At 48.6% G+C, this 13,533-nt stretch overlaps 1 protein-coding gene across 1 annotated transcript; it reads left to right on the forward strand.

Moving 5' to 3' along the window:
• Window positions 1-38: 38 nt before the first annotated feature.
• LOC136185724 (cilia- and flagella-associated protein 54-like) lies at window positions 39-13,487 on the forward strand. The gene is made up of 48 exons (XM_065972906.1): window positions 39-189; window positions 245-350; window positions 407-553; window positions 617-685; window positions 739-841; window positions 899-957; window positions 1,024-1,167; window positions 1,218-1,331; window positions 1,380-1,481; window positions 1,538-1,838; window positions 1,891-1,997; window positions 2,050-2,368; window positions 2,419-2,495; window positions 2,553-3,380; window positions 3,440-3,634; window positions 3,696-3,788; window positions 3,845-4,033; window positions 4,085-4,212; window positions 4,265-4,412; window positions 4,469-4,624; window positions 4,678-4,806; window positions 4,867-5,212; window positions 5,271-5,369; window positions 5,435-5,561; window positions 5,617-5,728; window positions 5,786-5,998; window positions 6,055-6,240; window positions 6,294-6,400; window positions 6,458-6,579; window positions 6,642-6,901; window positions 6,961-7,425; window positions 7,484-8,052; window positions 8,107-8,207; window positions 8,255-8,458; window positions 8,514-8,711; window positions 8,771-8,858; window positions 8,913-9,086; window positions 9,138-9,393; window positions 9,441-9,527; window positions 9,581-9,757; window positions 9,823-9,980; window positions 10,041-10,129; window positions 10,178-10,290; window positions 10,349-10,608; window positions 10,666-10,951; window positions 11,008-11,753; window positions 11,812-13,300; window positions 13,350-13,487. The coding sequence occupies exons 1-48, from the start codon at window positions 50-52 to the stop codon at window positions 13,479-13,481; spliced, it is 10,818 nt and encodes a 3,605-aa protein (XP_065828978.1). The 5' UTR covers window positions 39-49; the 3' UTR covers window positions 13,482-13,487.
• Window positions 13,488-13,533: the final 46 nt, after the last annotated feature.

The raw sequence follows: 13,533 nt of genomic DNA on the forward strand, positions 1-13,533 counted from the left end.
CCGGGAAACGACATACTGGGATTTACAGTTCATAACGACGACCGAACACATGGCAACGGGCGACATCGCCTCCTTATTAGCTCCCTCGAACCCTGTCGTCGCCGTTATTCAGGCATTCGAAAAAGAACACGGTCGAATTGTTCAGTACGTAAAGAAAAAAGGCGATCGTCGCGGCCAATACTCGAAAACGTGCGATTTCTCTTATTTCACACTCGTTTTCTCCCTCGAAACGACTCTCTATCAGGCCCTTTTCACTGTTCGACTTGTGGAATAACTTTAGCGATCGTCTACCAGTGCACTATCTTCGTCGAAAGCTCGTCGAAACGGGCGAAGAATTTCTCGAGGAAAAAGTAGCTAGAGTACTGTAGAGTCGGAGTCGATTGGCTGGCTCTAGCCTCTTGCTTAGGAGACGAAACTCGCTCACGATCACTTTGTTCGATATCGTCAACTAATCGAACGAAATGCTTCGGCGTCTGGTACAGAAGAAAAAGATTTTTTCGCCGTTTTTTTTCCCGACCAAGGACCTAATGACGATTCGACGACACTTTTGACCGTAATAGAAAATGAGATACACGTCGTTTGGACGCAGCGGCGGCATTCTTCTCTTCTACTCTAGATACGAGCCATTTATGGCGAATGTGTCGCCAAATACGAAATGCTTCTGACGGAAGATCCGAGATTAGAGGTAAAAAAACAGAACGTCATCTTTTTTTGTCGCCGTAATAATATAAAATGTAGGCCAATTCGACACTAGTGAGCGTTGCTGCTATTCTGGAGAGATTGAAGGACACAATTGAAGTGGCTGCTAGCAAGGAAAAATATTGTTGGCTTCTTTATAACGGTCTGTGAACATGTACGTACATAAACGTCGTTCTATCCTTCATATTAATTTCTCTAGGAACTATTTACACGTACACAATGTGTCGAACGATGATGAAATATGGTCATTCAGCCAAAGTTAGTTTTGGACGATACAATGACGACGTCTTCTTTGTCTATTCTCCTCCTTTCTTTTTATTTGAGGTTCTCGAGTATTTGCTATGGGCCGCCGTTGCTATGGAATCAAGCGTTGCCCTCCTATGCGTCAAATATCTCACTTGGCGCGTCACACTTTACGTTGCCGTTTGTCAAGCATATTATGACGTCAATTGTGGCTCACAAGCAGAAGCAAGAAAACGCGACGACAATTAAATATTAATGTCGTCATATTTCTCTAGTTGTACGCCCGCCGATGTCTGAGCAAAGTCAACGAATTGGCGCAGTTGGAGCACATGAGTTCCGATCAGGCGACAGCTGCATCAGAAAAAGCGTTCAAGTCGGCGGCAAAAAGAGTGCGCTTTGATTAAGATAAATTGATGCTTAATTAACTCTCAATATAGCTTGGAATCATGATCTTTAAACGATCCGTTTTCGAAATGAGAAAGAAACCCAAAGGCGTATTTCGACCCAAAACAAAAGCCATCTATAAAGAAGCAGTCCAAGTTAGATAATACATTATATAAGTAGATGATAATAAGAGCGAACGGACGGACTGTAGCTTCCGTGGCCTCGTACCCAATCGGAACGATACGTATCGTCTCTGTTTGACTGCAAACCGGACATGCTGATGGCAATCAACGAGGCTCTTGCCGAACCACAAAGACGAACGCTCTTGACTTCGCCACCTTTTCCTAAAGTCGATCCTGAGTTTGACTACGATTCAGTCCATGACGTTTATGGAGAACTCTTTTTTGCCGGCTCCGAATTGTCGATGACGGCGTTGGGTCACAATCCCAATGTGCACACGCCGTGGCCAGGTAACGTTGGCTCCGAATCGGCATTCACCTATACCAAAGAAGGCAAGCGAACGAGCGATCAATTCATCTAGCTTTTAATTCTATCTATTTGTAGATGAGGTTCCTCTCGCCTTTGTTATACAATTTGTGAAAACGCTGTACAACTACGAGCAATGGGACTCTTTCTTTTCTTTGGCTGAGCCAACACTACAAGCCTTACAGGTTTGCTTTCTCTCTTTGCAACGCCTTGAACAATTCTATTATTGTCTTGTAGGAATCCCAAGAGGAGAGGCACTTGTCTGGAATGAAGGCCATAGAGCTGTTGCTCGTCGTTGAAAATGCACGCTCTGGCGCTATTGGCGGCGGCGGCGGCGGCGGCGGCGGCGGCGGCGGCGGAAAGTCGCATGGGCGAAAGAAGAATTCTGTTCACGATGCATTACTCACAGACGACTTTGTGAGTATGCACGGATTAGACGCCGCCACCGCCACCGCCGCCGCCGCCGCCGCCGCTAATCTTGCTCCTCCACCGCCGCCACAACCGCCAGCAGGAAAATCGACGACGACGGCGGTGAAAGACGACGAAGAGGCAGCAGGTAGAGACCGTTTTTTGAAATGCCTTCTTATATTGTGTCGATTCACTCAGCAGCTACGAAGACACCACTAGACGAACTGCTCAAATTGGGAAACACAATCCTGTCTTGCACGACCAATCCCTATGCGGTAAAAGCAGAGTAGAAACTGTACTGTAAATTAACATTCATCATCATCATCATCTAGATACCCGTTCGTCTTCACGAACTTGATCTTTTCACCGATTCCGTCCTTTATCTGTGGAGTCGTTGTCGTCCCGTCTTCCAACGTCTAACGACGTCCGATACCGATACGGTGTTGACGATTCTTCACGTTGACGATTCGCCACGATGGATTCAGCTTCTCGCTTCCATCTACGCTTCTCTCACGTGGCTTGGCATGGCAACGATCGATTTGCCACTCTACGTCGAAGTCACCATGAAATTGGCTCTCGTCTTAGAGGGAATTGCTGGATTTTCGACAAATTCGGCTCTCGCTCGCGCCTATCGTCCCATCGGATTGTCCGTCATTCGTATGCTCACTCGTTCGCCCGATTTTTCCGCACAATATTCCTACATCGATCGAGCGAGCGAAGAAGCGACGTCCGACGCCGCATCGCGTTTATCCATATTTCAACAAATTGAAAGAATACTCGCCAATGGTCTAAGCGGAATTAAATCAGCTCGCGACGTCGCTCAGCACGGAAAAATCTACGCAGAGACGTACTTGAATTATTTCAAAGCCAATCCCGTCTCCGCTAGCGAAGACGTCGACGGCCCGTCATCGCCGGCGGCGAGTGGCGTCGTACAACTTGCCGATATGGCATGTCGGCACGCTGAATTCATCTTTGTTCTCGATCGAATTCGCATTCGCGTTGCGATGTTGTCGAGTAATAAAAGTAATCAGGCTGATTGTGAAAGGGCTTTGGTCAAAGAATGCGGAAAAGATGTTCTTGCTGCGGCTTTGATGTCCATGCAACTTGGCCTTTTGACACGTGGGCCAAACCGAGGGGAAAAGTCCATTTCCTTTTTTAAGGTTCTCGATTTATATAACGCCGCCGCCGCGTCTCACTTGTGGATGAATCATCTCTTTAGGACTCGCTTGAATTGATTAAAAAAGGCGAATTGCTCGAACGACGTTTTGCATCTTGTTTATGCGTCGCTTCCAAGTTTGACGACGTCAATCTTGATGCTCGTCGCGTCGCTCCGCCCGAACCGCTCGTTGTCTATCAGACGGATACAATGATCGTTTTACGACCGGCACCCTATCAGCCACAGAGTGGAGAGAAAGTGAGCGAACGGGCAGAACAAATGTCTTAAACTTTTATCTATCTCCTTCTCTTTTTTGCAGGTGACTTGGTATCGGCTATTCGGTCGTGAAGCGACAGGTCCCAATGCCAAAGTTCGACTAAATGACTACCATTTATCCGGTCTTGGTGGCGAGGTAAGATAAAAGAGAGAGACGACGCTTGACGTCGTGTGTATACTTGTCGTCTTCAGATCTCTGCATCTTCCAACGATCCCTTGATTTATGTAAAGGGACTTGAATCGGGCGTCAAGTACTTGTTCGCCTTGGCGGCGTACAACGAATGTGGGAAGCTAATCGGAAAGTCAATCGGAAGTTCAACAAAGCCTATTCTAGCAGCCTATCCCATTCCTATTTTGACAATCTGGGGATATCTGGCCCAGGTACGAATACGTCAGCGCGATCGCGTGCAAGATATGGGATGGATTTTTTAGGCTGCTTATCAAGCTGGCGTGCTTGACGTTTCTAAACAGGCTGCAAAGGTTTTGTGGAATCACTTCGTAGAAGCCCAGCGAAAAAGGATCCACGACGACGTAGACGACGTTGTTTTGAACGAATACAGGTGCGATTACGAAAAGTTTGACAACGTGACGTATAACCACGGTTCTCTATAGACTCAATCAAAAAAGTATGGCAGTTGCATTGAGCCACACGCTCCGACAATTGGTTCAATGCATTTTCATCTTGACTGACGTTTCCATTCGAGAGGGTCGCTTATTTTGCGATCAGTTGTGCGTGCGAGGTCCACTCCATCCCAATCACGTAAGAAAAAGAGGGGGCGGAAACAATTTAATTAATTCCCTATATATGTACTGTAGATGGCTCGCATAAGAGAGTGCGAACGCATGTTGGTCGCTCTTCAACTGTGCGGAGAGTTGAACGATGCTCATCTTTGTCTTCAAGTTGTCGTCCAATGTTACGGTCTTTTAGCTCCAATTCTACACTACAAGGTCGCCGCTTTACCAGCCCTTCAGGTACGGAGCCGAACACCGACGGCTTTCTGTCTAGATCTCCTATTCTCTTATAGGTTTTGACGAGATGTCATTCTGTTCTTCAAGAGTTTCCTTCGGCTATTCGAAACGCTCGTCGAATTGGATACAGTGGCGGCGACGCTCTCCAACACGTCGCTGCCGTCATTACGCACTACATTGGAAACGTACGTGAATTCGCGTCGCGATTGTGCATGGTCGTCGTCGCTAATCCGCTCGATCTCTAGGTTTTGCGTTCGTGGTTGCAAAGAAGCTCGGCCCTCTCAGTCATGGAAAGTGGCAAGCGTCTGCTCAACGTCGATCCAACGTCTCAACATGGCCCCGTTACACTACCAAGCATGACTCCGTCACTGATGGCCATGAAAGAGCAAACCCGTGGTGCCGGCGGCGGCAGAAAAGGAGGTATTGCTACAACAGCTCGCAAACGATCATCGCGGGTTGGAAGTCAACAAGTGAGAGGAGGCAACGTCAAGACAAAGTCCGCTCCGTCAGGAAGCCACGACGTTTTGTCGTCGCATTTAAAATCGGACGATTTGAAAGCGTTGGAAGCGGTCCTACTTCAACTTTCGACTGGTAATTATTGATGCGTCGTGGTGTCATGGCGAATTACATCTGTCCTCCTATTAAAAAGGCTTGAAGCTCGACGAAGTGGAGATTAGTGGTGCTGAAGATCCGAGCATTCTCTATAGCGTTATCGCAACTTTGCCATCGGTAACTGCATACAAAGAAGGTCGTGCAATCTTTTATCCGACCTGCTGCTGCACATTCACTACTTTTTTTTTTTCTTATGTCTAGTGGCTAAATTTCGTCGCAGGACACGATTTTTGGAGTTTTTTGTAAGAGTGGCTCAGAAGGCGCTAATTGAGGGAGAAAGAGAAGCATTGCTCGAGTGGTCAGACGAAACCTTTTCGTGGTTGGCAAGGTCAGTGATTGCACAGAGGAGAGACTAGACAATCATCGCCATGCGTCGTATATAGGAGAAACGATACGATTGTGACGCCCAAAATGGTTTCTATTCGAAAAGGCGAGCCGGTGACACTAGCCGGCGATCAGAACAAATACGTCGTTGCCTTGGAGGATCACCTAAAGGTGCCGGCGTCCGTCGATGCAGTGCTCATTTCACGATTATTTTTCTCTTTCTCTCAGAAACCCGAGCAAGTACGAAAGGGCAGTAAAAAAATGGAACCGAAACGACGATCTCCGACGCAGTTGCGGCAACTACTTCGACTAGCGGCGGAAGAAGGCGGCGGCGGCGGCGGCGGCGAGGGAGGCGGCGAAAGCAAAATCAAAGTTTTACCAAAAGAAGACTTTTACGAGCGCACGGCGGTTCGCACGCCCGTTTTCAAAAAAGCCGACAAAGTATAGGTGCATGGTCCTACGTACGCGTCCCGGTAACAGAATTGTACTTTGCGCAGAAGAAACGGGGACGCGTGCGAGCCAATCAGGTGGCTTTGTTGGAAAAAATCAAAGTGACTCAAGACGACATTTTGATGAAAGCGAAGGAAGTGTTGCAAACTCTCCTACCGAGCTACTGGCGAACCATTCATCGTCGTCGCAAGTTGCGTTCGATAAGCAGCGAAGAAATGCCGTGGAGAGCGCAGGTCAGTGAAAGTGCTACGTCGACATGCACGATGATGACGCTTCATTGCTTCAGCTCAACGTTTTGCTTGCTCTCTCTCACTTTGGATCAACCGTTAGTCGAATCGATACAAGACGCCAGCACACCTTCTCCTCTTTGCCCGCAGGTTTTGAGACTGCAGAGTAAGCTTATCATTGTCCCCGGCCTCGCGGGTTTCAATTTGATCAACACATGCATAGGAGTAGAGAACTTGACAGCGAGTGGTTCGCTTTAGAAACAGTCGGAATATTGATTAGCGGTTGGAACGAGGAAATCAATGTAGACAACAAACCGACGCCGGCCGCGACGATACTTCCAGCCGGTACAACGACATTAACTCTTTTATCGCGCGCGTCTATTCCTTCCCGCTTGCTTATTATGCAGTTGATGCTCCAGTGACGGCGGCGGCAGTGACCGCCTTTCCTTCTCTGACGCAGGGAGAAACAGCAGTGCAACCTGTAGTTGTTACAGAAACGACAGCGGCAGCGGCAACGCAGCCAGAGCGAGGATCAGCTGAGCAGATCATTTCGACTCCGGCTACGAGACTCGGACAAACAAGCAAAGAAGAAATATCTGCTCCGTCACGGATCAAATACAGACAGACCTCACTGCAAAGAACGTACGTCTGTTTTCGGCGAGCAATCGTAAGAAAACGACAGTCAGTCGATAGAAGGTTTGATTGGTTTTGTTCGTCTCTATATAGGTTTTAGCTCATCGAGGTCGTAGCTGGACCCTGTTACAGAATGTCTGTCGAACAATGTGGAATTCGACTCGATCCCTGCTGTCGCGCATAGCCAAAAAGAAATCGGCCCACGGCGAACATGGAATGACCGTGGAAAATTTGCGTGCCGATTCGTGGCGCGCTTTCTACTGCGCTGCCGATTGCCTATTGGATATGCTTGTTCAGTTAGAGGAGGGAAGTCGACAGGCACAGAAAACGGCCGCCGAAGAGAAAGCCGCTATGGAGACGATGCGGGATCAAGCGGCTGCCGCCAGGTTCAAAGAGAAGCAGAAAGAGAGAGAACAGCAACGACAGAACGAAAAGACGGCGATGACAAAAAGCTTAGGAGAAGACGGCGCCGCCGCGAGTAGTGTAGATACTTCTGGCGGCGACGAAACAGCAGCAACCGCTCTCAGCGAATCTCAACAGTCGTCTGAAAATCGAAAGGTTTGGGGGGGGGAGCAAACACATATTGATTAATTTCTAAATTGTCTTTCGTCGCTAGACAAAATCGCAGTCCATCGCCGCCGACACGTCGGCATCGGCAGCAGACGATCGGAGTCGTTCAACGAGTTCCTGTTTAACGACGACAATCGGTCAATCGGTGACACTTCCATTCACATTGCGTTCGAGCGACGGAGACGAGACGGGTCGTCGGGGAAGGACGGGAAAAGAGACAGGTTTGTCCGAAGATGGTCAAGCGGCAATGGGAGGGGGAGCAGCGGGGACGACGACAATGACGGCGAATGACGAAGACGAAGAAGCCGGTGCCGGCGGCGGCGGCGGCGGCGGCGGCGGCGGCGTGCCGCCCATGACGACTCATAACATTCCTGCTGCTGCCGCTCTGAGTGCCGGATTCAATTTATTTGGCGGCGGGGAAAACGGCTGGGTCGGCGGAGCGGAAGCCGAGGACGGCGGAGCGAGTTTGCATTTTGAAGATTTTCTTGACGACAAGACGACCGTCGATCTTCAGTCGCTCAAATCGATCGTACTGCAGTCGTTTCAGTTATTGTTTTATGAACAGCAATGGGAGAAGTTGGTCGCGCTTGCACTCAGCTTTAACACGCTGACGAGGTATGAAATTATTTTCCGGCGGCAGTTATCCACTCGTCTACTTTTTCCTTGTAGAGATCGCTATGCGGAACAAGTCGTTCCTCTGCTTGTCGTCGCCCAAAAACGACTGGCAAGTCGAGCCGCTAGCATTGGTGACGTGCCTAGCAGTTCAGAGAGTATGCACGCATCGCTCGCTCATCGTTGTTCTATTTGTTGGATTTAGATATCAGCGCTGGAGCTCACATTGATCCGGTCGGTCACGAAGTCTACGATCGTCGTATGGCGCTCAAATTGGTGTCTGTTCCGCTAAGCGTTTCCATGAGTTTGGACGCCATGGAAAGAGCGTACGACTCAATGACGCATTCGTCGCGCTCATTGATCTATTGTCGCCGTCTTCTCGTCCGATACCTCGCCGGTCACACTGCCGGTATATGCATACGTCGTCGATCATCACGTCATTAGAAAGAATCGTTTTTTATCAGGTTATTCGATTCTGAAGAAAAAGAAGAAGGAAATCGACGACGAAGGCAGTATCGACGACGATGACGGCGCGGACACGGTGGCCATCGACCCACCTTCTCCTTTTCTTAGTCACAACGGAGAGCCTGAGGAAATCGAATGCAATCCTCTCTCAGAGTCTCAACTTTCCGTTATAGTCGCCGCTTATGATAGAACAATAGGTAAGTGCATGAAGCAGATGAAGAGACTTGAAATTATAAATGTCTCTGTGCTCCTCAAGAGTCACTTCTCGTGAAGAAAAAGTACGACTTGGCAGTGCAAGCTATGCACGAACTGGGAAACGTTCACTACAACGCCGGTGACGTGAGGTGAGAGCAAACGCGGCATGCAGTTAACCTCTATCAATTGATCGTTTTCTATAGACGTGCTTTCAAAAATTGGGCTGAAGCGTTGGATACATTACTTCAAGTCGATGACTGCATCAATGATTGGCGCCGCAGTGTCGGTTCACCCGATCGGATCAACGAAGTTTTACTTGAACGTTGTGGAATTTGGGGATGTCTTCTCGGCGGAATCCTCGCTTCGAAAATTGCCGAGTAATTTAGAGGACATTCACGTGATGAATTGAGTGATGGGCTGTCGTCTAGATTCGTACTCTTTCACAGTTTGGAACGGCGTCTTGCATACACGTTGATGTCGACCGCTTTATTTAAGAGCGTTTTCCGCGCGTCACTCGCCTATCCAAGCGAAAACTGCGACTTTGCTTTCTACGTTTTGGAATCTCGCGAGTTGATACCGGGTCTCGATTTGTTTTCGGATCGATTTCGTTGCGATCCTCAAACGCTTTTGGCCGCCCTCAAGTGGAATATACAGGAACTGATTTCAGCAAAACATTATATGAAAGTAGGCATCATTCAAATTCTTGACAACCGCCATTTGTCTTTTTCTAGACACTTCCCTTATTGACTCTCTATTCATATGTCGCCGGAACTGTTTGTCGCAATTTACAGGAACTTGTGCAAGCCCGACTGTGGAAGGTCTAGCTCTTTGTTTCTCCTCTTCTCTTTCTATTTATTCGTTTCTCTCTTAGATCGAATCTCTCACTGAACTGCGCTACTTCTCCGAAGCCCTCCAAGTCTACAGCCAATTGCTTCACGGTCACAAATTGCCGCAAGTTGTCAACGACTTTCATCGACAACCGGAATCAAAAATGATCTCTTTGCGATTTTCAAACGGATTACCTCTCACCGATCCAACAAATTTCAAGGTACAGACTCTCACCACCCCAACGTACATGATACGGTATACCAATTGCACATTTCGCCGCCGAAGGTCATGACTCATTTATTTGAAAAATCGCTATCTCCTTCTCTCGCCTCCCTCTATGGACCTCATCTGACGACGGCTCTAGCTCTAGCTCAAGCGCGATTGCAAGTCGTTATTGCTTCAACTATACCGGGTCTTCCAAAGTGCGAAGACGAGCCTTCCAAGTAGACCACATGCAGGCAGACAGAGAGGCAAAGTAATTAATTGATAAATTTGTTTTTCAGGCGAACGACGTCAGCCAAAGTGAGATCGTCGTCGGCGGCGTCCGTCACTTCCGTACATAAATCAACGTCGAAGCAGGCTCTCGCATCAAGTACGAATTATTTGAATTTCCGTCGTCACTATAGTATCTCTTATGTAGCTGCTACTATTGGCGGTCGATCATTGAGCAGCGTCTCTCAAGCGAGCTTGTCTTCCAAAGCTAGTCGCATTTTCAAAAAGGCGAAAACCATTCCAAGTCTTGAAACAATCAAAGTCCTTTATAATTATTATTTTCGTTTCTCTTTCTCCATCATGATTGGGCGAATTTTAGGGAACTTTTTTGGAAGATGCAGAGCACGCAATAAGCGCTCACATGGATGTTTTACTAGGCAGTTATTCAGACGGCTCCGATCTTCCGCCGAGCGACCATTTGACTCCGTCTGAAGTCGAACTGACGACGCGCTGTTTGCTCGAGTTGTCAGCAATCGCAAACGAACATTATCATTCTCTGCCGGCAGCACGCTACGCATCTCAGGCGCTCCATTTACTGCAAACCGCTCCGTCTCGCTGCAAAGAACAGGCGAACGCCTAGTAAGAAGAAGCCGTCTTTGCGTACGAATTCGAAGCAACTAACGTGTTGTTTTTCAGCTTGTCTCAAACTGAGTTGGATGCTCATCGAAGATTGGATGCTCGTCTCTGGCTGAGATGTCGCGAGGCACTCGTTTCCGCTCTTAGCGACAAAGCCGACGCTCGCTTTCTCGACGACAACATTCGAGTCGCAGAATTGGGATCGCTGAAGAGTCATTGCACAAGTGGATTGGAAGAAGCCAAAGCTTTTGGCGACGACGAAATGGCTGTCAAATTTCAATTTTACCAAGTCGTATCAAATCTAAGCATGGATAAGGAAGACGAATCATTTAGGAAAAAATTATCGGTAACACCACTTAGCGAGAGTGCATGACTTTAACTTCATAATATTTATTTCTCAAGGATTTGGTGAGCATGGCAACGAACGTCGTCGATCCGTCATTTTCGTGTCGACGATTGCACGTCGTCGCTCTTCTTCTTCTCGGCGATATGAAAGGAGTCTCTTTCGATGCCTTAGAACAATACAGATGTGCCGAGAAGATCGTCTTCGAATTGATGCGAGGACACGGCGAATCGATCGTGCGCGACGAGCTCAACACGAGCTTGGCGTCTCTACGAAACATCTATCTTCCTTCGTTGCGTCTCGTCGCAAATTTGAAGCTTCGACTCGGCGTCGATTTGGCTCGAAAAGCATTGAATTCTCCCGACTCTCTAATTGCTGCTGAAAAGTCTATTTTCGTTCGTCAAGTCATGCAATTGGGAAACTATAGGAGAATTTCACAACTTCAAGTTGTTCATCAACCCGTTCGACCGAATGCTCCACCTCCGGCGGCTGCCGTTCGTTTGACGGCTGTCGGGACGGGTTTAGGCGATGACGGCGGTGGCGGCGGCGGAGGCGGAGGCGGCGGCGGCGGCGGAAGTGGAGAACGACCCAATGTTTGGTGCGTACCTGCCGTCGTTTTAAGCGCCGGTCTCGACGTCGCTCGAGTGATGGCTGAAAAAGATGGTCAACTCGAATCGGTGCTCGGCTTTTTTCTCGGAATTTGCGAACGACATTTGGCACTCGCTGACGGAACGACTCATCGTGAAGCAGTCAACACACTCTTGGAAGCCGTCCAATCGACCGTATCGCTTGACTTTAATCTAAGGTTGGTGGTGATTGATTAACTATGGAGTTTTTAGTAAATTAATCTACTTTCTCTATAGACTAATGGCCAAGTCGTATCTCGAAGTTGCTCTTACTTATCTTGACAGTAGCAGTCGTCCTATTCCAGAAAACCTTTTGACCGCAACTGCTGGCGCCGCCGCTGCCGCCGGCGAACCGAACGACGCTGCCACTCCCACCACCGCCGCCGCGTCAAAAAATCGCGAATCGAAATCGGAGCGAGTGAGAAAGGAACGAGTGCGGGAGCTCGAAAAAGAAAGACTCAAAGAAAAATTGGCGGCGTGGATTGCCATTCGATCGGCCTACGTTGCCGGACAGTGCGACGCGGCGGTCGCTTCTCTTTTTGCTTCGTCTCAACAGGACTCGTCGTGTCCGCAATTTAACGAATTCGACGCCGTCGCTCTGCCCGATTTTGCAAAAATGGAACTGCGCGGAGACGACGGTTTGCATTTTCGCAACATCAACGACGTCTCGCCACCCGCTTTTGAAGCGAACTATCATTGTTACGTCCGTCGCCCACTTGCCCTTCTTCCCGATTTGAAAAACATCGGATGGGCTTCCGTTCTGCGATACGTCTCCGTTTTGCGTCTCTCGCTCGCCGCCTTATCGACCAGTCTCATTCCGGACGTCATTGCCTCGCCACTCGCCTCTCGTCTAGTCACGCGACTCCTTCACCTTCGTATCTTTCTTCTCGAACGTTATTCGCCGTATGCGTCGGCGGCGAACGCTCCTACTTTTGTCAAAGCACTTCATCTTCCTTATACGCCTCTTGCAAAACTTCAGAATACGACGGAGACGAGAGCGGGATCCGTGCTCGTCAGCGAACCGCAGCCGAAAACTGCCACTACGACAGCCGCAGCCGCCGCTTCCGCTACTCCCGCCGCTACTACTGTCTCAGCTACAACAGCCATCCTCCTCGAAACTGTAGCCGAAGAAGAAGAGGAAGACGAAGAAAAAGACGTTGACGATTCAGTGGAAGAACGTGAACGTATTTCGTCGATGCCGCCGACAGGGTCATCGGCAGTGGCAGCGGCAGCGGCAAAAGACGGCGGCGTGAGCACGTGTGGTGACAACGAAATTTGTTTTCAGTGGTACAGACCGATTCTCGGCGGCGGTACTAACATCAAAACGGTTTCATCGTCGAATCATCATCATCAGATTGTCTGCTTGTACGCTATCAATGTAAAAGGAGGAAGAGCGCTTTCTTACTCGTCCAAATTGGGCTTGATTGTCGGGCAGAGAAAAATGAATATCGATGACGTGACGTCTCTGTCTGTAAACCTACGCAAATTGCTCGCGGAAACGGAATCAAAGCAGCGGACGACCGAGATGGATCCAGGAGTCGAATCAGAAGCAGAATCGGTTCTACTTGAATCCGAGTCGTCGTCAACTCTTGACGCCGCCGCCGTCTCCAAACCGGAAACGAATCGAAAATGGTCGTCAGGAAATTCGCTTCGACTTTCCTTCTCCGACTGTCTCGTCAAAATTGCATCTCTCATGGATATGAAAGATAAAAGTCTTTCAACACAAGTAGGTAAACACATTCCATCAAGGCGAACTAATATCTTTTTTTTGACAGCAGATAAAAGTGGAGCCAAGCGTGAGTAATCTGAAAAGTTTGCTCACTCTGTTTCACTTCAGCGGTGGTGGCGCACTAGTCACAGGTGCCACCGCTGAATTGGTCAAGTTTTTCAAGTTGATGCTATCTTAACACATTTACCGTATACCCCTGTTTTATTCTACACTATAATATTCACGAAGAA

The sequence above is a fragment of the Oscarella lobularis genome, chromosome 4 (assembly GCF_947507565.1).
Source record: "Oscarella lobularis chromosome 4, ooOscLobu1.1, whole genome shotgun sequence".
NCBI classification, from domain to species: domain Eukaryota; kingdom Metazoa; phylum Porifera; class Homoscleromorpha; order Homosclerophorida; family Oscarellidae; genus Oscarella; species Oscarella lobularis.